General features: G+C 48.5%; 2 protein-coding genes and 1 long non-coding RNA gene across 5 annotated transcripts in view; 2 read left to right on the top strand and 1 right to left on the bottom strand.

Moving 5' to 3' along the window:
* Positions 1 to 5102, top strand: part of Ubox5 (U-box domain containing 5) — a 41488-nt gene extending 36386 nt beyond the window's left edge. The window contains 1 exon segment of one of the 2 annotated variants that reach the window (NM_001033997.1): positions 3159 to 5102. In NM_001033997.1, the coding sequence (NP_001029169.1) occupies positions 3159 to 3364 (206 nt within the window). In that variant the 3' untranslated portion in view covers positions 3365 to 5102. 2 annotated transcript variants of the gene reach the window in all.
* On the bottom strand, positions 5087 to 6222 carry LOC147995687 (uncharacterized). 2 transcript variants are annotated; one of them, XR_015684604.1, is made up of 2 exons: positions 5932 to 6222; positions 5087 to 5479 (listed from the first exon to the last, which is right to left on the bottom strand). It is a non-coding gene; the product is annotated as an uncharacterized LOC147995687 (long non-coding RNA). The 2 variants fall into 2 exon arrangements; XR_015684603.1 differs by lacking the exon at positions 5932 to 6222 and adding an exon at positions 5576 to 5750.
* A 9799-nt stretch (positions 6223 to 16021) lies between these two features.
* Avp (arginine vasopressin) lies at positions 16022 to 18002 on the top strand. The gene is made up of 3 exons (NM_016992.2): positions 16022 to 16173; positions 17344 to 17545; positions 17772 to 18002. The coding sequence occupies exons 1-3, from the start codon at positions 16042 to 16044 to the stop codon at positions 17942 to 17944; spliced, it is 507 nt and encodes a 168-aa protein (NP_058688.2). The 5' UTR covers positions 16022 to 16041; the 3' UTR covers positions 17945 to 18002.
* Positions 18003 to 27343: the final 9341 nt, after the last annotated feature.

Below are 27343 nucleotides of genomic sequence, written 5' to 3'. Positions count from 1 at the left end.
CCCATTCAGAACTCAGACCCCACCCTCCCTGGCAGCTGCCGGGACCCTCTCATTGGCACCTCCAGCACCTGCTCTAACTCTGAACTGTGCAGTGCCTTTCAGAGCTCTCCTCCCCAGCACTCCCTCAGCCCATGTTGGTAAAGAGACTCGTCTCTACTTGTCCAGCCTTCAGCATGGAAGTAGTCAGTTTGTCCTTCACTGTCCTCTTTGTGACAGCATTCATTATTGGTCCTTCTTACACACATGTGGAGGTCAGAGGCAGCCTTAAGGAGTTGGTCCCTGTGGACTCCAGGGATGGAGCTCAGCTGTCAGGCCGAGCCAGCTCTTCAGCCCCTTTTGTGCTTTCTTTGCTGTGGTTCTGAGAGACACCCTGCTACCAGCTCTGCAGCCTTTCCCAGCCATGCAATGCTCTTGTCAGCTCCTCATAGCCACCTTGCTCACCATCCCCATTGTCCATGGCCTCATTGACCTTCCAGAGTCAGGTTCTTTTACAGTTATAGAGCATGTTGTCCCACTTGAGATCCACATGGCACGAGTCCAAGCCCCACTGCCCCATATCTCCTTTCCTCTTGATCACACCAGCATTTCTGCTATTTATGTATTATTTAGTTTGCTTTAATGATCTTTGTTTTCTGTCTCTGAAATTGTTCAAGCCTTTAGATCTCTGAGACCTATTAATGGGGTTTATTGTTGGTGGTAAAGGCAGTTGGAGCCTTGTGTATTTCTCTGTGTAGCCTGGGTTGTGCTTGACCTAGCTCTGTAGACCAGGCAGGCCTCGAACTCACAGAGATCACCATGCCTCTTCTTCCCAAGTTTTGTGATTAAAGGCACGCACCACCTCTGCTCAGACCTTCTGTGCTGTCCAGGTATGTGTTAGGACTAGGGAAGTACTTCAGTTTATGGAGTGCTTGCCCACTGTGTACAAAGCCCTAGGCTCAATGTCTAGCACCACTTGACCTAGACTTGACACTTTGTGTCTATAAGCACTTGGTACAGGCATTAAAATTAGCCTGAGATACTTAAGTCCAGGAGGAGGGGAAGGGAGGGAGGGAGGGGAGGGATAGAGAGACAGACAGATGGACAAAGAGGTCCATTCCTGCAGTCCTAGCACCAATGGAGACCCTGTTGTTTACAGATGACCCTGTCCCCTGTGCAGTCTCTATGCTGGATGCTTCTGAGGTCATCGGTACCATGAGAATTCATTTTCTTTTTTTTTTTTTTGGTTCTTTTTTTCAGAGCTGGGGACCGAACCCAGGGCCTTGCGCTTCTTAGGCAAGCGCTCTACCGCTGAGCTAAATCCCCAACCCCGAGAATTCATTTTTTAACCAGCCTTTTTTTTTTTTTTTTGAGACAGGATCTGTCTTAGTTAGGATTTTACTGCTGTGAACAGTCACTATGACCAAGACAACTTTTAGAAAAGACAACATTTAATTGGGGCTGGCTTACAGGTTCAGTCCATTATCAAGGCGTGGGGGGGGGGTGTGGGTGGTTGGGTATTGTAGTATTCAGGCAGGCTTGGTGCTGGAGGAGCTGAGAGTTTATTTCAAAGGCAAATAGGAGACTGACTTCCAGGGAGCTCAGGGAGCTAGAATGAGGGTTTTAAAACCCACATCCACAGTGACACACCCACTCCAACAAGGCCACACTTCCTAATAGTGCCACTCCCTGGGCCAAGCATATTCAAACCATCACAGGGTCTCACTATGGACTTGCAGTGATTTTTCTGCCTCAGCTTCCCATGTGCTAGGATGATAGACATGTCCTATCATGTCTTGCAGCAGAGACAGGGTCTTACTACATAGCTCTGTATGTATGTTACGTGTTGTGTAGTCCTTGTCTTTAAAGGCAATCCTCCTACTTCAGCCTACCTACCCCGATTCCCAGAGATCCTTGGGAACTTACACCCTGATGTATGCAGGGGCAAACAGGAGACCATGCGTCAAAGGTTGAAGGGCTAGGACTAACACTTGAGGTTGTCCTCTGACTTCCACACTCCTGCCAAGGCACACATATACCAGGACTCACATACAAAGATTTCAAAGATCAAGATGAGCTGGAGAGATGTTCAGTGGTTAAGAGTACTTGTTCTTGCAGAGAGCCTGAGTTCAAGTCCTAGCATCTGAATGATGGCTCACAACTTTCTGTACATCCGGTTCCAGGGGATCTGATACCCCTTCTGCCTTCTGTGGGCATCAGGCACTCACATAGTACAAATACATATATGTAGGCAATATATGTGTTTACTCAGGTGGGAGGCTTGCTTTGTTCCAGCTTCCAGGACCAAAGCTTACACATAAAACCAAAAGTTTTTTAAAGAAAGCAAGGCTGGAGTTAAGAATTTCCAAGCCAGTGGGGTTGGGGATTTTAGCTCAGTGGTAGAGCGCTTGCCTAGGAAGCGCAAGGCCCTGGGTTCGATCCCCAGCTCCGAAAAAAAGAACCAAAAAAAAAAGAATTTCCAAGCCGGGAATAGTGACTTGCAGCTGTAGTCCCAGGTGCACAGGGGCTAAGGCAAGAAGATCCTTAGTTCAGGATCAACTTGAAAAAAAGACAAAAACAAGGAATTTTTGCATAGTAAAGTAACTTGGGGTCCCCCAAGTGAGCTTTAAAATCAGGCCAGCCTGGCCTCTGTATTTCCTAGAGTTGGAGAGAAGGAACAGCTTTTTCAAACTAAAACCACCTGGAAGGAAGAGCCACAGGGGTCAGGATCAGAGCTGCCCTCACTTAGAGGCCTTGAGGGAATCTTGTAGTGAATCTGGTAGTGGGGTGGAGGGGTTGCCCAAGGCCAGGGCAGTTCAAGGGATCAAGGGGTTTGAAGGCAGCCACTGAGAGAGGAAGTTGTCTCTCTGATGATCCCTGCATCCCAACTGTTCTGACTGTCCTGGCAGTTGGCCCACATCCTGCTTTTCCCTTTCCTGACAGGTTCTCTTGGCAGGGTAAGCTTATACCCTGTGCTAGCTTTGACAGGGCGATTGTACACTGTTTTGGAGACTGGGGGGCACAAGCCTGGTTCTGTGCATTGCATTCAGAAGCCAGTTCTTAAACACAGCACCAAGATAAAGATGGCGGGTGGGAGGCTTGCTTTGTTCCAGCTTCCAGGACCAAAGCTTACGCCAAGGAACAACTTCACTTAACCCTGCCTCACTTTTCTGACTCACTAGAGCTTCCAAGGAGTGCTGGCCCAGAGTGTGCCTCCTGCAGACGAGTGTTTTCTTCCTACACCACCAATGAGCCTGTGTACCAGCTGCCCTGTGGCCACCTTCTGTGCCGACCCTGCCTGAGTGAGAAGCAACGTTCCCAGCCCATGATGTGCACAGCCTGCCAGCAGCCGGTCACCAGCCAGGATGTGCTGCGGGTCCATTTTTGAGTGATGAGCCTCAACTGATTAAACCCCATTTGGGAGGGAGACTGAAGATGAAGGAAGCAGGAACAGGGTCCCAGTGCCTCTGTTCTCTCCTGGGCTTGAATACCTCATGGTGTGTTATGGGGACTGGGTAGGGACACCCTACTCCTGCTTAGGCAACAACAGGATGACAAAGCCATAGGGCTGGGCTGGGGAAAACACCCTCTTCTCCTTGGCCTACCTTGCCACTACCCAACCAGAGCCAGCCCCAACTGTTCAGGAGCACTCCCTGATGTCCCCATGTTTTCTGCATACAACCTTCTAATGGAGTTTTGTGACTTGGGACCTCACACAGCCTTCTCTGCCTCAGGGTCACTCAGAAGTGGACCATGGTAGCGGCTGTTAAGCACATGACTTAGCCGTGTGTACCCCCACCCCTGCAGACACTTGCAGCCTTAATAAAGTGACAGTTGACGTTCAAGGATTCCTCCTGGACACAGGACAGGACAGCCACATGCAGTTGCAGCCACTGGGTAGGCAGAGGTTCAGATTTATCCAGTGTGGGTGCGTCAGTGCCAGTGGAGGGCAAGTAGCTTCCTTCAGACCAGGTGCCAGAGTTGCTCCAAGGGAGAGAATCCCTGTTCCATATGGAGCCTGCGGGAGGAAAATGGGAAGTGTCTTTAATGAAGTCTGTCTGTGTGGGCACACATGGTGTGCCTATGGAAGTCAGTGCTCCAGGAATCAGCTCCCTTTCCAACTGTATGGCTCCCAAAACCTCAGGACATCAGTGATGTGGCTGTGACTACTGTCTGAACCATCTCCTGGGATCCCTAGGCTACGTTTTTTCCTTTCAAAATTAAACCTTATGGAGTCTCAAAGAAATAGACTGCATATAGCTCTGTTGGCCCTGTCAAGAGCTTCCAGCCAGGAGGAGGGCACCTGTGTGGTCCTCACACTGGCCCACTCCCTTTCAGGCAGTCTGCTCTGTTTCTGAGGTGACTCAGCCCTTGAGCCACATGTTTGTTGTCTCCTCTGGTTGCCCAGAACTCAGTCCTGAGATTTAGGGAATGTGCTTTCAGATGTCAGGAGATGTGTCCATAGAGGTAGCCGGTGGGGACATCAACTCCTCTCTCCTACACACCACCAGTGCCTGTTGTTCTTCAGCTTTGTGTGACACCAGGGTCTGTATGGACAGACCACCCCGCCTTGCCTGGTGGCTCCTGCACATCCCACTCTACGCCTCAGCCTCCCTTCTAGGTGTGTGTTCTTAGCTTGTGCAACTACAGAGGGCGTGGTTTGTGGCTCAGCCCCTACCCATAACCTGCCATGGTGTCCAGAATAGCCAGCCATGGTCTCCGAGTAGCCTACTTTCCTCTGTGTGAGTACTGGGAGCCATCCCTGCCCTCCACTCCCAAGAGCCCCCAAGTTACCTCTCTGCAGCTCTACCAGAGGTGCCTGGCCTACTCTGCTGGAAAACTAGGCCTGGGAGCCCCTGGTGTGGGCTGGAGAAGCCCTGGGGGCTGGGGCAGGGAGCCATCCCCTCACCGTAAATGTGATTACGTTTTCTCTTAAAGATCAGACCCCTAGCCACATGGAAGTGCTCTTTCTCCATCCCTACCAGAAACATTGTGATTTTCCCTAGCATACATGAGTGAAAGCTGGGTGTGGTGTAACATCTGAAGGACTGCTGTGAGTTCAAGGTCAGCCTGGGCTACATAGCAAACACTTGTCTCAAAGACACTGAAATAAAAATGTATTTGGCCCCATGGACATTTTATTTCTCATCAGAGACAGGGCCTGGGGCCAGGCACAAAACAGCTTCCTAGTAAATGTGCAGAGCTCAACACTGTTGACCAAGAGGATGCAGCTACAGCTTTGCCTCCACCCGGCAGCCGTCCAGAGGTGACGTGTCCTTTGCCTGGTGGTGGTCATGTACTCAATGGAGGCACAAGACTGAAGACGTGTAGCACTGGGGTCTTCTGAGAACAGATGATGGCTTGAGGCAAGAGGTCCACAGCAGCTCCAGGCTCTGGGTCTTCATTCCCTAGGTTAATGAGTGAGTGAGGCCTGACAGGACCAAGGCTCTGACCCTCAGCCACTCCCTGAGCTGCTGGAGAGGAGGCTCTGTCAGAATTAGTCCTGGAGGTAGAAGAAATAGAAGAACCAGATAGCCAGGAAGAAGACCAGCAGCTGCTCACTGTTGACGGAGAATCCCTGCTCCCTGCCGACTGTCACCTGGGCCCTGCAGCCGCTAGGTCCGGGGGCTGAGTGGGACTGCCCAACCTCACACCTGCTCTTCCTACAGTTCTCCATTTTGAGGCCGCTCAGCAGCTGGGCCCCTTCCCATACCCCAGGAAACAGGGACCTCTGACGCAGAGTTCCTGTAACTAGGTCTCCAAACAAAGAGACCAGCCTCCCACTGCCAGTGGCATTGTGACGCAGACCTGAATTCCATTGTGATGGCCACTGGGGTGGAGTGGGTTCCTGTGGGCTGGCCCTCTCCCACAGAGCTCCCTTGTGCATTCTTGAAGGACGACTTAGCCCACAGCTTCCCCCACTCTGCTCCCTATTCAGGCCCACTGTCGTCTCACCTGGCCTCCAGGCCACTTGCACGTGCAGCAGCGTCTCTGTTTCTGAGTGGAAAGGGGAGAGCCAGGTTGGGAACTAGCCAAAGCCATACTGTTCAAAACAGTCATTCCCAGGTGATTCTATTAAAACAAAAGCTGGGTGTCGTGTCTTTGATTGTACTTCCAACCCTTATGCATTTGAGGCCAGCCTGGGCTACAGAGAGAAGTATTGTCTCAAAATTAAGTACATAGATTTACATTCCTACTGTCACCAGCCAGCCACATCTCATAGAGGCCACTAGACTGGACAGGTGAGGTACAGACCAACTTTACTGTCACACTTAAGCGTGATCACAATTGGAGGCCAAGGTTCGAATGTGAGGTAGCTGCACCCATGGAAACCTTCCCTAGGAGAGAAGACTCAGTGCAGAAGAGAGCACGGGATGGCTTGAACCTCACTCTGACTGACCAGGGCTCCACTTGTTGGAGTGGCTCCATCCTCCCCCCAACCCCGTACTTGGGATGGAACTCAGGGTGTCATTCATTCTAGGCAAGTGTTCCCCCAACCCCATGAGACATCCTCACAATCCGCCCAGAAGAGAGGGTTTCCAGGAGGCCACAGAAGTAAAGATAAGAGAGGGGCAGCTTGTCACAGCTCCTAGTATCTTCTAGCAACAAGGCAGTGCTACATAGCACAATAGTTTGTCTCTTCCAACACTTCTATTTAAAAAAAAAAACAGCCCTTCCCACTGTGCACCTTGTGCTAAGGAATCAAACCCTAGGCCTCAGGCACACGAGGCAGGGAAGTTACTACGGAGCACTCAGGAGGCAGAGGCAGGTAGATCTCTAGGTTTAAGGCCTGGTTTACACAGCAAGTTTCTGGACATCCAGAACTGGACAAAGAGACCCTGTCTGAAGAAGTAAAGGAGGGAGGGAATGGGCCCCTCAGGGCACCGGAGAGATGGCTCAGTAGTTAAGAACACTCTTGCTCTTGCAGAGGACCTACATTCTATTGCCAGTACCCACATGGTAGCTCACAGCCTTCTGTAACTTTAGTTTTAGGGAATCTGACACTTCTGAAAACAGATGGGTCCATCACAATCAGGCATGACTGGAGCAAGGTCCCTACCATTCGCTCCTGAACTATTTGCTACTGACAGATTCAGGAACAGAGGGAACACAGTGCCTCCGGCTCACACAGATGCTCCTGCTTAAACTAAATGAATCACAAAATACCCGTAAGTTGTGGATCTGAGGAGACTGGTAAGGAAGAGGCAGAGGAGTGGGGTGGGGTGAGGGAGGTGGGGCTGGGAGAGAGGACAGGAGAGGATACATAAAGGAGAGAATAATCAGAATACAATACATGTATGAAATTGTCAAAGAACAAAACTAATTTTAAAAGTTAGAATAAGGGCTGGAGGGGTTGGGGATTTAGCTCAATGGTAGAGCGCTTACCTAGCAAACGCAAGGCCCTGGGTTCGATCCCCAGCTCCGAAAAAAAGAAAAAAAAAAAAGAATAAGGGCTGGAGAGATGGCTCGGCAGAGCTCTTGCAGAGAGGGCCTGGGTTTGACTCCCAGCACCCACGTGGCAGCCCACAACCATCTGTAACTCCAGTTACAGGGAGATTCGATGCCCTCTTCTGGCCTTTGAGGTCACCAGGCACAAAAATAGTGCACAGACAGGTAAGTAAACCCTCATACATATAGAGTGAAATTGTTTTAAATAGAATTAAAAAGAACCCCAAAAATAGTTTATAAAAACCCCTGTTCTACCAGAAAGCATAGGCAGCTTGGGCTGGTCCTTTGGGGACTAAGGAGCCTCATTACCTTCATGGAGGGACCACCGACATCCAGACTAGAGACTCGAGAGCAGGTGGTGGCATATGTGATTTTTTGCATATTACTTAGGACGTTATGAATATCTTGAAGGGCATGCATGTTTTTTAAAAAAACCTTTGCATTACAATGCTTAAAAAAGAGAGCTGAGTTACTTCCCTGGGTTTGATGCCCAACATTGCACACAAGAGGAGGAGTGTACAGAGGGTGATGTCCTTGCCCATGCGGGACGTGTTTTATATTAATTATTTAACACAGCTCTAGGTTTGGGAGCGCAACGAGATTCTTTCGTGAGACAATAATACAACCTACTGTTTCTGCAGTTGCGTGGCCACCCATAGATCCCACCTACCCTGCCTACACTGATCTGGTGGAGGACCTATGGCCCGCGAGCTAGAGAAGTGGTTCTCAACCTTCCTAGTGCTGAGACCCTTTAACACAGTTCCTCGTGTTGTGGGGAAACCCCCTCCTGCAACCATAAAATAATTTTTGTTACTACTTCATAACAAGTGTTGCTACTCTATTGCTATGAATTGTAAAATAAATGTGTCTTCCAATGGTCTTAGATGACTCCCGTGAAAGGGTCATTCTACCCCTAAGAGGTCATGATCTACAGGTTGAGAACCACTGATCTCCAGTAACCTTCACTTGAGTCCATATCCTCCATGAAGGTATGGAAGTCAATAAAACTGAGCTTCAAGCCTCATCAAAATGGGTCCATCCCCTGGTACAGTGTGAGTGGAAGAATACCCACCATACGGTCACTGGAAGGAGGATGTCTGAAGGGTCTTAGATTGTGTCAAGGGGTCCTGGGTGTCAGGATTCTGACGAGGCAGGCTCGTCATGTTTCATGAAGACTACAGGTATGTGATAAAACTGCAAGCTGGAAAAGTACCCACTGAGCCCGTGTGGCTCTGCTGGGATTTGGAGGCATGAGGAGCAGAGGGTCTGGAGGACAGCAGTCCCAGAAATAATCTATGACTAAGAAGGCTGAACTGGGGTGACTCTCTGGTGGAAAGAGTTGGCCTTTAAGAAGGAAGACATACCAGGCATAGCAACAACTGCCTTTAGTACTAGCACTCTGAAGGCAGAGGAAGTCCGATTTCTCTGAGTTCCAAGCCAGCTTGGTTTACACAGCAAGTTCTAGGCCAACTAGGGTTACATAGTGGACTCTCCTCAAACGGGGTTGAGAAAGGACTCAGCAGTTAGCTCAGTTAACTCCAGTTCTAGGAAATATGATCCCTTAGTCTGACCTCTTGGCATGTAAGTGGTGCACATACATATATGCACACAAAATACATCAATCTGCAAAGGGGGAGGGAGGAAGGGCTGGAGTCTGAAGAAATAGTTCAGTGGTTAAGAGAATTCACTGCTCTTCCCCAATAGCCAAATTCAGCTCCTAGCATCCATGTCAGATGGCCCACGAACACCTGTAATTCTAGTCCCTAAACTCAGTGTCCCTTCACAAGACGGGGACACACGTACACATATACCTAAAAAATTAGGTGGTTTTTTTTTTATTTATAAGGTCAAATGCAGAATATCAAATGGGTTAGACAGCAGCTCCAAGCTGGCCTCTTCCTCCCAGGGCTCTTCTTGACTCTTGGCACCCTCTTTGGGTCCAGAACCCAGACATTAGCCATGACTCAGCTGATAAAATGCAACCCATGGCTCATTAATTAGGAAGTCTGTAATTAGCCTGTCTGGTAGCCTCCAGAGAGAACCCCTTTCACCTGCCTTCCTCCTCTCACCCAGGGGAAGAGCTCAGTTTTGCCCCTGAGACAGAAGAGGGGAACGAGACCATGAGCAACGGGAAATGAGATGCTGGCGCACACACTTATGTGTGTGATGTCTCAGAGAGGTCACCAATAATGAGGCAATGGAAATGAGCTGAGCTGCCTGAACCTCCAAGTTTCCTCCAAGAAACCCCACAGGGAGATGGGGCATGGCCCAGGCCAGCTGCCCCAGCCTCTGCTGGCAGAAAGTGAGCCCGCTGCCATTTTAATTTTTGATACAGGGTCTCACTCTACAGCTCTGGGGGCCTAAAACTCACTATGTAGACTTCAAACTCAACCAAACCAACAACAAAAACAAACAAAACCCCTGCACTGACTGGAGAGATGGCTCGGTTGAGAGCAATGGCTGCTAGGAGTCAAACCCAGGTCCTGTGGAAGAGCATGCTGGTAACTGCTGGGTCATCGCTGGGTCATCTCCTCACACACACACACACACACACACACACACACACACACACACACACACACACACACACAGAGCAATGAACTCTTCAGTGTCTTGATTTACGGCTTTCTTCTGATAAAATCCTCAGGAGGGCAGTCAAGATGGCTCATTTGGCAAATGCTTGCCTGATGACCTGAGTTTGGTTCCCAGAACCCATGAAGGCAGAAGGAAAGGGCTCCACAAAGCTCTCTTCTGAACTCCATATGTGCACACATACCCACATCGCACACACTCATAATAGTGATGAATGAAAATGAAGACAGATAAAAAAAAACAATTTCGTGAAACTGTTAGCACGTTCAGTCAATGGCTTTAGGGGTAACCTGTTTCAGAGCCATGGTACTCAGTCACTAGGCTCATACTGGTCAGACGCTGAGGTCAGCAATGGAGAGCTGCTACACCTAAAGGTAGCAGAGGTCATTTGGCTCTGACTCAGAATATTCCAGCTCTCCACATTCACAGAAGTTCTACTTGGTCGTAGAAAAAAGCTGAGCCTTTTTTTTTTTTTTTTGGAACTTTATTTTTTTAAAGATATATTTATTTTATGTATATGAGTGCACTGTAGCTGTCTTCAGACACACCAGAAGGGGGCATCGGATCCCATTACAGATGGCTGTGAGCCAACATGTGGTCGCTGGGGATTGAACTTAGGACCTCTGGAAGAGCAGTCAGTGCTCTTAACCGCTGAGCCATCTCTCCAGCCCTGGAACTTTATTTTGAACATGCAACCCCACCTACCACTATGGGTTCAGTCACCAGCGCCTCAGGAATAAAATTGGAGAAAATAAGCTTTATGGTTTAGTCAGCTGTCAGCTGTGGGGTTTGGGACAGAGGAGTGGTTATGTTTTTGTTTTCCAGTCAAGGCCTCACTCTGTGACCCTGGCTGGTCTGCAACTTGCTCTGTAGATCAGGTTTCAAATTTACAGAGATCCACCTGCTTCTGTGTCGCTAGTGCTGGGATTAAAGACTTAAGTCACCTTGCCTAGCCTTATTACTTTGTATTCTTGGGCATGTGACTCAATTTCTGTCAGCGAGAAAATACTTCCTCGAGGTGTTTTATGTGAATTGGGCAAAAAGACTGCGAATGCTCTGAGACCTATTTGTGAAGCCAAGAGTAGTGGGTAGCACAAGTCAGAAATCCAAGGACTTGGTAAGCTGAGACAGTAGGATGTGTGCGCTCATGCACACACACACACACACAGACACACACACAGACACATACATGCATGGACGCACAGAGGCACCCACGCACATGTGCCTGGATGAGGCTTCAGTTCTTCATAAAGCTGCCTTTGAGTTTGTGCCCTCCCACTCTTCCTGAGGACTGGAGTCCTCACACCTTGGGCTGATAGTGCACCACTACCTTTTTTAGTGACCTCCTCTTTGCAGTCACAGGCTGAAGGTACAGGGAGGACTCTAGCGGCCGTCTGCCTCTGTTTAACATGAACCTGCAAGGCAGTGGGCAGCCTCACCCCTAGCGATGGCACTGAGTGATGCCAGGAACGCTGTCTCATGTGCCCTTGGCTGTTGGGGCACAGTGTGCCTCTGCAGGGCCAGCCTGACCGTGTGTGCCAGCCAGAATGCACAATTTCTGCCCGACCTTGGAAGCTTTTTGTCTTTCCTTGTGAGTTTCTTGTCACCCAGCAATGTTTCTTGCCTCTTTGCTTGACGCCTCTATGGGAAGATGGACAAGACTTTTTTTTTTCTACATCCCCTGCAAACAGGTTTGTCATACCTCTCAGGGGCAGGGGTCTTGTCCCTGTCAAGCGCAGCAGGCCACCAGACCCAGAACTATGAAATCTACCCAACTTGTCTCTGTACAAAGTTAAACAACAAAAAGAAACTTGGTTTTGTTTTTGTTTTTTTTTTTTTTTTTGTTTTGTTTTGTTTTTTGAGACAGGGTTTCTCTATGTAGTCCTGGCTATTCTGGAACTTGTTCTATAGACCAGGCTATCCTGGAACTCAAAGAACGGCCTGACTCTGTCTCCCGGGTGCTGGCATTGAAGATCTGTGCCACCATCATCAGGCTGGGTTTTAAAAGATTTAGTGGTTTTTATTTAATGTGTATGAGTGTTTTGTTTGCATGTATATCTGTACATGACAGGTGTGCCTGGTGTTTACAGAGGCCAGAAGAACATACCAGATCCCCCTGGAACTGAAGTTACAGACAGTCGTGAGCCATCTCGGGGTTGCTGGGGACAGAATCCGAGGGCTCTTCTTGAGTAGCAAGTGCTTCTAACCGCTTAGGCCTCTCTGCAGCCCCCACTTACAGGATTTAAAGGTAGAACAAGGTTTGTCACCTGTCCTGGAGACCCTGGCCTTTAATTCCAGAACTCTGGAGGTAGAGACAGATGATTCTCTATGAAGTTCAGGCGAGCCTGGTCTACACAGAGTGCCGCATGATAGCAAGAGGAAGATCCTGTCTTTAAAAGAGACGAGAGGGGTTGGGGATTTAGCTCAGTGGTAGAGCGCTTGCCTAGCAAGCACAAGGCCCTGGGTTCGGTCCCCAGCTCCGAAAAAAAAAAAAAAAAAAGAGACGAGAGCCAGTGGTGGTGCACGTCTTTGATCCCAGTACTCTGGAGGCAGAGGTAGGTGGATCTCTTTGAGTTCAAGGACAGCGTGGTCTACAAAGTGAGTTTTAGGACATCCAGGATTACACGCACAGAAACCTTGTCTCAAAAAACAAAACAAACAAGACAAGACAGAAACTATCCTAACGTAGACCGCCACACCTGATTTTTAAAAGCTCTCAGTGAAACTGAGCATGGTAGCACATGTTTGTAATCCCAGCAGACATGTGGGGAGACAAAGGAATGGACTCAGACTCAGCCGGAGAGCAAGTTCACGGCTAGACTGGACCATTCCTACAATGAGGTAGGAATTGGGGTTAGCACATCAAGTAAGTAACCCTGGAAACAAGTTTGACTTGTCCAAGGTCACACAGCAATGTCTGGAAAGCTAAGTCTGGTTCCAAGGCCCCCCCTTCCTCCCTCTCTCCCTCTCTATAATTGAAAAGTCCACTGCTTGGCAAAAACTCCCAGGACTATATTAAACACAAATGCTGGTGTTCTCCATGTCTTAGGGCTTTTATCCTAGAAGGAATTCAAACATACAACACGAATACCCCACAGAAAGGAGGGCAGGGTGGAGGGGTAAGGGAGAGAGGAGGAACTTCAGGCTACTGGGGGTATTAACCAGCTCTGTACCCCATCCACACAGACCCAAGTTAGAAAAGAGCAGGAGAGGGGGTCTGGAGAGGTCGTTAACTGGCCCAGCAGTTTGGCCTGCTCTTGCAGGGGCCCAGCTCTGTTCCCAGCACCCATTTCAGTGGCTCACAGCTTTTAACTCCAGCCCCAAGGACTCTGCTTCCCTCTGAGAGCTCTGTACTTACAGGGACACACAGACACATACAATTAAAAAACTGTTTTAAAGTGAGAGACGCTCTAGACAGGCTAGCAAGTATTGAGTTGTGGCAGGTACAGCTATTTTAATAGTGATTTCAGGTTAGAACCCTGGGGAGGGGGAACCAGGAGTTAAACTATGTTAAATCAGAAAGACCCAAAGCCAATCTGGTGGAAGCTGCCATTGGAGGTTCTAACAAGTCTGGCTTGTCAGGGAAAGGCTCAGAATGAAGGTTTGAGCTGGGGCATCATTAGTGTATAAAAAGTATGAAAACACTCTAGGAAGAAGACAAGAGGAGGAACACCACGGAGAGCGAGCCTTACGATGTTCCAGCACGTAGACGCCAAAGTGAAGCCAGGAAACCAAGCACAGGGACCAGGAAAGCACAAAGTGCATTGTGAAAAGGACAAAGGCTTCATCGTGGGAAACTAGGCTGGGAGAGGCCGTGTAAAATAAAGACAGACACACCCATCAAAATGACGCCACAGAGGGCTTCATGATTACAATAGTAGTTTCAGTAGGCGGATTTGGGCAGAAATCTGAATGCAGGGGATTACAGAGTAAATGCTGACTTTTGGATAAGAATGGCAGATCACAGGACAGGTGTGGTGACTCACATCTTTAAAGCAACACTCCCAGGGCAGAGGTAGTGAGTTTGAGTTTAGGGGCTAGTCTGGTCTGGACTGGAAATTTCTATGACGACCCTGTCTCAAAAACTAAAGTATTTGGGAAAAAAGAACCTCTGAGGGAAATGGAGGCCGTGTAGGGTCTCTCTGGGAGCCCGTGCGGCAGGTGGCGAGGGAGGATCTGAAATGGGGAGAGTCAGCAGACTGCTGGACCTTTCCTAGCCAGCAGAGATGCTAAGGCAGGTGAAGATTAGGTCTCATGGACCTGACACCCGTGCACACAGGCAGCATGGCGCCTTCAAAGCTCTAGTGGATGTGATTGCCCCAGACAAGTCTGCCCCAAAGCTCATCTTCGTCCATTAATAGAAAAAAGGTTTCTTCTGACCAAGGAAGCTGTTCTCTCTGGAAAACAATCACTTAACAAGGACATTACTAACACGAAGCTGCTGTCCGATCACATCACCATGACGCAAGCACTTCCCTTGGGGTTCATACGCAGTGACTCAGTGCTCACGACCCTGTGCTAGGCTTGGCCCTCACTCCTTTCCGCTGGAATTAAGTGGGGAGTCAGACACCCCAGAGGACCTGCCCAAGCCAGAAAGCTTCAAGCCACAGGAGCCAGTGTGTCCTTGGCTTCCCTACACATGAGCTGTCTCTTATCCTCGAGGGCCTCACAGTCATTCCTGAAAAGATCTGGCCCCCAGCCCTGAGTATGGAAGGCTAACTTGGCTACCAGTCCCCACTGTCCTTATTGGGAAGAGGCAAAACCGTCCTCTGGCACTCTCTTGAAGCATACTGGTATATCCGAGAGAGGTAACAGGAGCCGATGGGAGCTGGGAGGGTCCTGGCCTAGGCATAGTCTAGAAGACTTGGGCTAAGTAGTCTGGGTCCCCAAACCATAACATTTTTCTGGTGACTAAAGAAAAGGAGTCTGTAAGCCTAAAGCAGAATGTGGTGATACACGCCTACAGTCCTAGCACTGGAGAGGTGGAGATAGAAAGATCAAGAGTTCAATGCCAGCTTTCTGCTATGTAGTAAGGTCAAGGTCAGCCTGGACTAAACGACTGCCTTAGAAACAACCAAATGACTTACCGTCTAAAGTCAGGAACTACACTTGCTTTCTCAGACTGTGTCTGTCTGTCTGGGGCTCCTCCCATTTCCTCTCCTAACAACATCCACTTCCACTCCTGCCTTAGATCTGAGATAGTACCAGCCTCAGGGCATGGGGTCTCCCCATAGCTTTTCCTCTGCAGTACTGTGGGCTCACCTAGGACTGTTTCTGAACTATATCCTACCCTAGCTCTCTACCCTAGAAGGCCTGAAACTCACAGAAATTCTCCTGCCTCTGCTTTCCAATGGCTGGGGTTAAAAGCATGTGTCACAACTGTCCTTTTTATTCTTTTAATATCGAGACAGGGTCTCACCAAGTTGCCCCAAGACGCCAGCCACACCTGGGACAGGGCAGGCCTTTGGCTCTATGTTCAGTCTTGACTCCATGACTGTGGCCGCTAGCCCATGAGGCTGCGCGTGGGAATTTCCTTCTGAAAGCTCACCTGGTATCGATGCTTCCTCTTATCCTACACCACAACTAACAAACCTGCCCCACCTCCTGGTCCTGACCCTGCTGCAGACCTGCTAGTCCTTGGTGAATGAGACCTGGGGACCCCTCTAGTCTGTTGAGAGCTGCTGAAATGCTCAACTATGATTTCCAGGTGACCCTCAAGTCGGCTCACCTCCCTGATTGCACAGCACCAATCACTGTGGCGGTGGCTCCCGTCACACGGTGGCCAGTGACAGCCTGATGGCTGGCTCCCCTCCTCCACCACCCTCTGCATTGACAGGCCCACGTGTGTCCCCAGATGCCTGAATCACTGCTGACAGCTTGGGACCTGTCAGCTGTGGGCTCCTGGGGAGCCACTGGGGAGGGGGTTAGCAGCCACGCTGTCGCCTCCTAGCCAACACCTGCAGACATAAATAGACAGCCCAGCCCGCTCAGGCAGCAGAGCAGAGCTGCACGCAGTGCCCACCTATGCTCGCCATGATGCTCAACACTACGCTCTCTGCTTGCTTCCTGAGCCTGCTGGCCCTCACCTCTGCCTGCTACTTCCAGAACTGCCCAAGAGGAGGCAAGAGGGCCACATCCGACATGGAGCTGAGACAGGTACCACTGTGGTCCGTTCAGGGCTGCTGACAGTGCCGTAGGAAGGGTCATGGGCTAGGAGAGAGGGAAACCTTGTCTGAGCAGTCAGACTTTAGGGGAGGTTCCTGGAAGGAAGCAGTTATCTTATATGGAGTAGATGGGTTTCCCAGAACGGTAAGAGGGGACCAGGTGCCAGAGAAGCCACATAAAGGACAGTGTCCCCAGGCAGGGGATATGCCAGAAAATGAGAGATACTTATCACTGGGCTTGGGATGAGAACGGGTTAAACTGGGTACCCTGGCCTCCTCTGCACAGCTGGAGGTGGCCGGTGGTATGTTGGCTCACCAGGACTGGGTAGATGGTACGAAACTGTTCTCGCCTGAGTACAAAGCCTTTCCCACCCAGCTCAAACTCTCTTAGCTCCTTTTTTAGCCAGCTGCACCGGTTTCTTCCTGTCCACGGAAGACGGCCATTGCCCTGTGTCTGAGCGGAGTATGTCCCACATCTAGCCTCAGCCTCGTGCCCAGATCTGCTGTACTGTATGTTCAGCTCTGAGTCTGCCCTTCCGGCAGGGCTGAAGGGAATCCAGTCACCAGGCTCAAATCTGGTCAGGTCACAGGTGGCTCAGTTTTGAACAAGCTCGATGGGCAGTAGGCAGTTCACCGAGTCTGCCTTCCGTTTGCTGAGTTCCTTTGGAGACTTCCGAGGCACCAGGTGTGTCTTTCACCCATCAGCCTAATTCGGTCCTTGCCACCTTCCTACTAGGGCATAATAGGTTGGCGGGAGGTAAAAGCCCACCAGCGTGGGGCAGGGGTAAGAGTGAGCGAGCCGTAGGTACAGGAAAGAGGATCTTGGAATGTGTAGGGCCATCTGAATGTCGGAGAGGTAAGTCTCTGAGAGACTGCTGCACACCGGTGACACATCAGAGCTGAGGAGGTCCCCCAAGTGTTGTCTCCCCCGCCCCCCGCCCCATACGACTCTGTCAAAGCAGGAGAGGGTTTTGAGACCTCATGAGAACTGATCCTCCTGATAACCTAGCCGGTTAGATTTCCACTCTCGCCCTTTACGGCTGCTTCGTCCTGGATAGAGCCAGAGCATCTGGCCGGTGAAGCTGGGATAGCAGCAGGGTGACCTTAGGTTCCCAACGCCCCTCTTGGCCTGGCTCCAGCTGACCCGCGTCCTTCCCCGCAGTGTCTCCCCTGCGGCCCTGGCGGCAAAGGGCGCTGCTTCGGGCCGAGCATCTGCTGCGCGGACGAGCTGGGCTGCTTCCTGGGCACCGCCGAGGCGCTGCGCTGCCAGGAGGAGAACTACCTGCCCTCGCCCTGCCAGTCTGGCCAGAAGCCTTGCGGAAGCGGAGGCCGCTGCGCTGCCGCGGGCATCTGCTGCAGCGATGGTGCGCACAAGGCCAGGCGGGCTGAGCATGGGGAATGGATGGGGTGGGTGGGAGGTAAAGGGGGGCTAAGTGGGGGACTGAGGAATCAGGACCGGAGATGGAGGGTGAGTATGAAGGGGGTCGAGAGTTGGAACGTAGCAGGGTAGGATAAAGGGGATTGTGGGGATGGCGCCCCTATAGGTGCGCCCACCCCAGGACGCCTGAGCTCACACAGCCCTTCCTTCAGAGAGCTGCGTGGCCGAGCCCGAGTGTCGAGAGGGTTTTTTCCGCCTCACCCGCGCTCGGGAGCAGAGCAACGCCACGCAGCTGGACGGGCCAGCCCGGGAGCTGCTGCTTAGGCTGGTACAGCTGGCTGGGACACAAGAGTCCGTGGATTCTGCCAAGCCCCGGGTCTACTGAGCCATCGCCCCCCACGCCTCCCCCCTACAGCATGGAAAATAAACTTTTAAAAAATGCACCCTGGTGTCTGTCTCTCTTTCTGGGGTGGGGAGAAAAGGGGGGAGAGGAATTGGAGTGGGAACTTTCTACTCTGCTCTGACTGATCCCCACATCCAAAGTCGTGCATAAGATACGCCCCCACCGCCAGAAGGGGCAGAACCTATAAGTCTTAGAGTATAAAGGAAGCTTCTGCTGCTCCTGGATACCCACATAATACTCAGAAAAAAAGGCAAGTCAGAAGAAGGGAAAGATCTGAGATCCAGAGGAGCCCTGAAGGGTCAGGGTGACTTAGCAAGTTTCTATCTGAGACCGAAATAAAAGGACATTGTGGACAAGAGAAACAGAGCAGGACATGAGGAGAGACAGGATCAGCAAGAGTGACAGAGAAAGAGGGGACAGGCCAGGGGTGGCCATCTCAGCCCTGATTTCACCCAGACTAAGGCAAAAACAACGTGAAGGACTCTTAACCAAGGCTGTGCTTGGATGGGAGGAGAAGGTACAGAGACATTACCCCAGACCTAAAGAAGACAATGCCACCCGCCTTCTCTCCAGGTGCTCCACCATCAAGACCCAGCCACTGAGAGGCAGACTCCAGTAAGAGTCCAGCTACAAGTCCTCTACAGGCACATGTTCAAACCGTCACACCCACACTCAGGCAGGGAAATAGACAAGATAGGCTGGAGTTGTGGCTCAGGAGCAGAAGTCTTCCCTAGCTATGGTTCCAGCACCATGGAGACGGAAGGGGGACTGAGCGGGGGGGGGGGGGGGGGGGGGAGGAAAAAGTAGCAGCTACTAGGGGCATTTCTATGACCCTTGTCCTCAACCATAGCTAGAGACCCAGAGGAACACAGAAGTCCAGCAGCAAGGCGCACATGCTTGCAATAGCTCCCAGACGTAAATACTTCATTCCGTTCGGCACATCCGGGTCATCAGCACTTGACTCCCCCCCCCCCACACTTCTTATTACCTCCTCTTTTTTCTAAAATTTTAGATTTATTCACTTATGTAGATGGGTGTTTTTGGTTTTGTATGAATGTCTGAGCACCATGTGTGTGCCTGGCGCCTCAGAGGTCAGGAGAGGGCATCGGGTCCCCTGGAACTAGTTACAGGTGGTTACAGCCTACCGTGTGGGCACTAGGAACTGAATCCCAGTCCTCTTAACTGACCCGCACATCCAAACCAGGGCTTCAGCCCCTCATCAGCCTGTCCCTCCTCCAGGCCCTCAGGTGTCTCGCCTCTCCGGCTGCTCTCCCAGACATCCTTCCATCCTCTGGTCTCCCTGCTCCTCGCCCTCCTGTTAACATCCTTTCTCTCTGCCCCATCTGTCCTGGGCATCCTCTCCTGCGAGCTGCAGCAAGGTCAGGATGGTTTACCTCATTTGGGATGCCCTGCAGGTTCTGAGGTCAGGGGCAACTACAGAGAAGAGAGAGATTAGTCTGATTGACTTAAGGTGGTTCAGCAAGGTCAGCTCTGCCCAGACTCACGGTCTTTTACCCAGATGCCAGCTCTCTTCCCATCTCCTCGGTGCCTATACACCTCTCTGCATGCCCCGGTTTAGACAGGTAGCACAGGGGCCAGGCAGACTCCTATCCCAGCCTCCTCCTTCTGTGGCCCTCTTAGGGTCTGACCTCCAATAGGGCAGGGCCAGGGAAGGGCCAGACCAAAAAGGGACAGAAAGAAGCGTGGCAGGCGGCATGGGCACACTTGATTCAACCCCTACGGCTGGTGTATGGGCAGCTTTAGAATGAAGGTCAGATTCTCACTTCGAGCCTCTGCGCAGGTGGAGTGTTGTAAGCGTCTCGCTTTCCTCCACCTGTTTCTGGAAGAATCAGGCTCCTCTTCCTCGAGGAGAGAATTATACCTGCTCACCCTACTTCTGCCTACTGGACATAATATATATTTTTTTCCTTTCAGGGAGTCCTTTCCTCAGCTACAGAGCCATTTAAGGGCACTCCCAGAGTTCACAGCAGATGCTTGCCTCCTCTCTTCAGCCTCCAGAAGCAGAGAGGCTTGTGAGCAAATGCCAGGACCTCTGACCTCCACACAGACGCTGTGCTGTGTGCACAGCCCTCAAGCACACAGCGAAGCAATAGTGAAAAGTAACTTAGACCATTTTCAGGCTGGGGAGATGGCTCAGGAGATAAGAGATCACTGCTCAACTTGAGCCTCGGGACCACAGGTAAGACCAACTTGTCTGCTGCAAGAGAGCTGCCTGGTGAGATTGGGACACACAGAGGCAGAGTTCATCTAGGACCGGGCACGTCCTGTGTTTGCCGGAGGTCCCACACCCGCGGATCCCGGCCCGCAGCAGCTCTCTGCTCCCAGAACCCGTGAGAAAGAGACCTCACCGCCTGGTCAGGTGGGCACTCCTGAGGCTGCAGAGCGGAAGAGACCACCAACACTGCCCACCCCTGCCCACATCCCTGGCCCAAGAGGAAACTGTATAAGGCCTCTGGGTTCCCGTGGGGGAGGGCCCAGGAGCGTCAGGACCCCTGCCTGAGACACCGCCGGAACCTGAGGGAAACAGACCGGATAAACAGTTCTCTGCACCCAAATCCCATGGGAGGGAGAGCTGAACCTTCAGAGAGGCAGACAAGCCTTGGAAACCAGAAGAGACTGCTCTCTGTACATACATCTCGGACGCCAGAGGAAAACACCAAAGGCCATCTGGAACCCTGGTGCACTGAAGCTCCTGGAAGGGGCGGCACAGGTCTTCCTGGTTGCTGCCGCCACAGAGAGCCCTTGGGCAGCACCCCGCCTGGTGAACTCAAGACACAGGCCCACAGGAACAGCTGAAGACCTGCAGAGAGGAAAAACTACACGCCCGAAAGCAGAACACTCTGTCCCCATAACGGACTGAAAGAGAGGAAAACAGGTCTACAGCACTCCTGACACACAGGCTTATAGGACAGTCTAACCACTGTCAGAAATAGCAGAACAAAGTAACACTAGAGATAATCTGATGGTGAGAGGCAAGCGCAGGAACCCAAGCAACAGAAACCAAGACTACATGGCATCATCGGAGCCCAATTCTCCCACCAAAACAAACATGGAATATCCAAACACACCAGAAAAGCAAGATCTAGTTTCAAAATCATATTTGATCATGATGCTGGAGGACTTCAAGAAAGACGTGAAGAACTCCCTTAGAGAACAAGTAGAAGCCTACAGAGAGGAATCGCAAAAATCCCTGAAAGAATTCCAGGAAAACACAATCAAACAGTTGAAGGAATTAAAAATGGAAATAGAAGCAATCAAGAAAGAACACATGGAAACAACCCTGGATATAGAAAACCAAAGGAAGAGACAAGGAGCCGTAGATACAAGCATCACCAACAGAATACAAGAGATGGAAGAGAGAATCTCAAGAGCAGAAGATTCCATAGAAATCATTGACTCAACTGTCAAAGATAATGTAAAGCGGAAAAAGCTACTGGTCCAAAACATACAGGAAATCCAGGACTCAATGAGAAGATCAAACCTAAGGATAATAGGTATAGAAGAGAGTGAAGACTCCCAGCTCAAAGGACCAGTAAATGTCTTCAACAAAATCATAGAAGAAAACTTCCCTAACCTAAAAAAAGAGATACCCATAGGCATACAAGAAGCCTACAGAACTCCAAATAGATTGGACCAGAAAAGAAACACCTCCCGTCACATAATAGTCAAAACACCAAACGCACAAAATAAAGAAAGAATATTAAAAGCAGTAAGGGAAAAAGGTCAAGTAACATATAAAGGCAGACCTATCAGAATCACACCAGACTTCTCGCCAGAAACTATGAAGGCCAGAAGATCCTGGACAGATGTCATACAGACCCTAAGAGAACACAAATGCCAGCCCAGGTTACTGTATCCTGCAAAACTCTCAATTAACATAGATGGAGAAACCAAGATATTCCATGACAAAACCAAATTTACACAATATCTTTCTACAAATCCAGCACTACAAAGGATAATAAATGGTAAAGCCCAACATAAGGAGGCAAGCTATACCCTAGAAGAAGCAAGAAACTAATCGTCTTGGCAACAAAACAAAGCGAATGAAAGCACACAAACATAACCTCACATCCAAATATGAATATAACGGGAAGCAATAATCACTATTCCTTAATATCTCTCAACATAAATGGCCTTAACTCCCCAATAAAAAGACATAGATTAACAAACTGGATACGCAACGAGGACCCTGCATTCTGCTGCCTACAGGAAACACACCTCAGAGACAAAGACAGACATTACCTCAGAGTGAAAGGCTGGAAAACAATTTTCCAAGCAAATGGTCAGAAGAAGCAAGCTGGAGTAGCCATTCTAATATCAAATAAAATCAATTTTCAACTAAAAGTCATCAAAAAAGATAAGGAAGGACACTTCATATTCATCAAAGGAAAAATCCACCAAGATGAACTCTCAATCCTAAATATCTATGCCCCAAATACAAGGGCACCTACATATGTAAAAGAAACCTTACTAAAGCTCAAAACACACATTGCACCTCACACAATAATAGTGGGAGATTTCAACACCCCACTCTCATCAATGGACAGATCATGGAAACAGAAATTAAACAGAGATGTAGACAGACTAAGAGAAGTCATGAGCCAAAGGGACTTAACGGATATTTATAGAACATTCTATCCTAAAGCAAAAGGATATACCTTCTTCTCAGCTCCTCATGGTACTTTCTCCAAAATTGACCATATAATTGGTCAAAAAACGGGCCTCAACAGGTACAGAAAGATAGAAATAATCCCATGCATGCTATCGGACCACCACGGCCTAAAACTGGTCTTCAATAACAATCAAGGAAGAATGCCCATATATACTTGGAAACTGAACAATGCTCTACTCAATGATAACCTGGTCAAGGAAGAAATAAAGAAAGAAATTAAAAACTTTTTAGAATTTAATGAAAATGAAGGTACAACATACCCAAACTTATGGGACACAATGAAAGCTGTGCTAAGAGGAAAACTCATAGCGCTGAGTGCCTGCAGAAAGAAACAGGAAAGAGCATATGTCAGCAGCTTGACAGCACACCTAAAAGCTCTAGAACAAAAAGAAGCAAATACACCCAGGAGGAGTAGAAGGCAGGAAATAATCAAACTCAGAGCTGAAATCAACCAAGTAGAAACAAAAGGACCATAGAAAGAATCAACAGAACCAAAAGTTGGTTCTTTGAGAAAATCAACAAGATAGATAAACCCTTAGCCAGACTAATGAGAGGACACAGAGAGTGTGTCCAAATTAACAAAATCAGAAATGAAAAGGGAGACATAACAACAGATTCAGAGGAAATTCAAAAAATCATCAGATCTTACTATAAAAACCTATATTCAACAAAACTTGAAAATCTTCAGGAAATGGACAATTTTCTAGACAGATACCAGGTACCGAAGTTAAATCAGGAACAGATAAACCAGTTAAACAACCCCATAACTCCTAAGGAAATAGAAGCAGTCATTAAAGGTCTCCCAACCAAAAAGAGCCCAGGTCCAGACGGGTTTAGTGCAGAATTCTATCAAACCTTCATAGAAGACCTCATACCAATATTATCCAAACTATTCCACAAAATTGAAACAGATGGATCACTACCGAATACCTTCTACGAAGCCACAATTACTCTTATACCTAAACCACACAAAGACACAACAAAGAAAGAGAACTTCAGACCAATTTCCCTTATGAATATCGACGCAAAAATACTCAACAAAATTCTGGCAAACCGAATCCAAGAGCACATCAAAACAATCATCCACCATGACCAAGTAGGCTTCATCCCAGGCATGCAGGGATGGTTTAATATACGGAAAACCATCAACGTGATCCATTATATAAACAAACTGAAAGAACAAAACCACATGATCATTTCATTAGACGCTGAGAAAGCATTTGACAAAATTCAACACCCCTTCATGATAAAAGTCCTGGAAAGAATTGGAATTCAAGGCCCATACCTGAACATAGTAAAAGCCATATACAGCAAACCAGTTGCTAACATTAAACTAAATGGAGAGAAACTTGAAGCAATCCCACTAAAATCAGGGACTAGACAAGGCTGCCCACTCTCTCCCTACTTATTCAATATAGTTCTTGAAGTTCTGGCCAGAGCAATCAGACAACAAAAGGAGGTCAAGGGGATACAGATCGGAAAAGAAGAAGTCAAAATATCACTATTTGCAGATGATATGATAGTATATTTAAGTGATCCCAAACATTCCACCAGAGAACTACTAAAGCTGATAGACAACTTCAGCAAAGTGGCTAGGTATAAAATTAACTCAAATAAATCAGTTGCCTTCCTCTATACAAAAGAGAAACAAGCCGAGAAAGAAATTAGGGAAACGACACCCTTCATAATAGACCCAAATAATATAAAGTACCTCGGTGTGACTTTAACAAAGCAAGTAAAAGATCTGTACAATAAGAACTTCAAGACACTGAAGAAGGAAATTGAAGAAGACCTCAGAAGATGGAAAGATCTCCCGTGCTCATGGATTGGCAGGATTAATATAGTAAAAATGGCCATTTTACCAAAAGCAATCTACAGATTCAATGCAATCCCCATCAAAATACCAATCCAATTCTTCAAAGAGTTAGACAGAACAATTTGCAAATTCATCTGGAATAACAAAAAACCCAGGATAGCTAAAGCTATCCTCAACAATAAAAGGACTTCAGGGGGAATCACTATCCCTGAACTCAAGCAGTATTACAGAGCAATAGTGATAAAAACTGCATGGTATTGGTACAGAGACAGACAGATAGACCAATGGAATAGAATTGAAGACCCAGAAATGAACCCACACACCTATGGTCACTTGATTTTTGACAAAGGAGCCAAAACCATCAAATGGAAAAAAGATAGCATTTTCAGCAAATGGTGCTAGTTCAACTGGAGGTCAACATGTAGAAGAATGAAGATCGATCCATGCTTATCACCCTGTACAAAGCTTAAGTCCAAGTGGATCAAGGACCTCCACATCAAACCAGACACACTCAAACTAATAGAAGAAAAACTAGGGAAGCATCTGGAACACATGGGCACTGGAAAAAATTTCCTAAACAAAACACCAATGGCTTACGCTCTAAGATCAAGAATCGACAAATGGGATCTCATAAAACTGCAAAGCTTCTGTAAGGCAAAGGACACTGTGGTTAGGACAAAACGGCAACCAACAGATTGGGAAAATATCTTTACCAATCCTACAACAGATAGAGGCCTTATATCCAAAATATACAAAGAACTCAAGAAGTTAGACCGCAGGGAAACAAATAACCCTATTAAAAAATGGGGTTCAGAGCTAAACAAAGAATTCACAGCTGAGGAATGCCAAATGGCTGAGAAACACCTAAAGAAATGTTCAACATCTTTAGTCATAAGGGAAATGCAAATCAAAACAACCGTGAGATTTCACCTCACACCAGTGAGAATGGCTATGATCAAAAACTCAGGGGACAACAGATGCTGGCGAGGATGTGGAGAAAGAGGAACACTCCTCCATTGTTGGTGGGATTGCAAACTGGTACAACCATTCTGGAAATCAGTCTGGAGGTTCCTCAGAAAATTGGACATTGAACTGCCTGAGGATCCAGCTATACCTCTCTTGGGCATATACCCAAAAGATGCCCCAACATATAAAAAAGACACGTGCTCCACTATGTTCATTGCAGCCTTATTTATAATAGCCAGAAGCTGGAAAGAACCCAGATGCCCTTCAACAGAGGAATGGATACAGAAAATGTGGTACATCTACACAATGGAATATTACTCAGCTATCAAAAACAACGAGTTTATGAAATTCGTAGGCAAATGGTTGGAACTGGAAAATATCATCCTGAGTAAGCTAACCCAATCACAGAAAGACATACATGGTATGCACTCATTGATAAGTGGCTATTAGCCCAAATGCTTGAATTACCCTAGATACCTAGAACAAATGAAACTCAAGACGGATGATCAAAATGTGAATGCTTCACTCCTTCTTTAAAAGGGGAACAAGAATACCCTTGGCAGGGAAGAGAGAGGCAAAGATTAAAACAGAGAATGAAGGAACACCCATTCAGAGCCTGCCCCACATGTGGCCCATACATATACAGCCACCCAATTAGACAAGATGGATGAAGCAAAGAAGTGCAGACCGACAGGAGCCGGATGTAGATCGCTCCTGAGAGACACAGCCAGAATACAGCAAATACAGAGGCGAATGCCAGCAGCAAACCACTGAACTGAGAATAGGACCCCCGTTGAAGGAATCAGAGAAAGAACTGGAAGATCTTGAAGGGGCTCGAGACCCCATATGTACAACAATGCTAAGCAACCAGAGCTTCCAGGGACTAAGCCACTACCTAAAGACTATACATGGACTGACCCTGGACTCTGACCTCATAGGTAGCAATGAATATCCTAGTAAGAGCACCAGTGGAAGGAGAAGCCCTGGGTCCTGCTAAGACTGAACCCCCAGTGAACTAGACTGGTGGGGGGAGGGCGGCAATGGGGGGAGGGTTGGGAGGGGAACACCCATAAGGAAGGGGAGGGGGGAGGGGGATGTTTGCCCGGATACCGGGAAAGGGAATAACACTCGAAATGTATATAAGAAATACTCAAGTTAATAAAAAAAAAAAAAAAAAAAAGAGATCACTGCTCTTGCAGAGGCCCCCAGTTCTGTTCCCCACAACCTCTTAGGATGACTCACAACCACCTGTAACCCCAGTTTCAGGGGATCTGATGCCCTCTTCTGGTCCCCATGGGCACTGCACTCATTTACAAATACTTTCACACAGAGACACATGCACAGAAATGGAAATTTAACAGAATAAACATCGGAACATTAAAAACAAAACAAAACAAAACAAAAAACAAAAAAAACCCCATAGGACTGGAGAGATGACTCAGTGGTTAAGAGCACTGACTGCTCTTCCAGAGGTCCTGAGTTTAAATCCCAGCAACTACATGGTGGCTCACAACCATCTGTAATGCTCTCTTCTGGTGTGCCTGAAGACAGTGACAGTGTACCCACATACATGAAATAAATAAATCTTTAAAAAAAAAAAGCCCAGAAAGTGATGAACTCTATTACCACCAAAAAGAAAAAAAAGAAAAAGAAAAACTCAAATCAATCTTGAAGTCTCTTTCGCATATCTCTTTGGCCTCCACCCTGTCTGTGGATCCCACATGTGGGGGCGGTGGGGCATCTGTGTTCATTTGCTGAGTGTGAGAGCCACATAAAGTGCTGGTTTACGTGTTTACTTGTTTTCTAGATGGGATGGAGCCCAGGACCTTAACCTTGTGGGGCAAGACTTGCTCTCCTGAGCTCTACCCAAGCAGTCTGGATTGCGGGTTTCCTGTTTGTCTGTGAG

Source organism: Rattus norvegicus, chromosome 3, assembly GCF_021556685.1.
Source record: "Rattus norvegicus strain SHRSP/BbbUtx chromosome 3, alternate assembly SHRSP_T2T, whole genome shotgun sequence".
In the NCBI taxonomy this organism is placed as follows: domain Eukaryota; kingdom Metazoa; phylum Chordata; class Mammalia; order Rodentia; family Muridae; genus Rattus; species Rattus norvegicus.
This window is presented reverse-complemented; position numbering and strand designations above follow the sequence as displayed.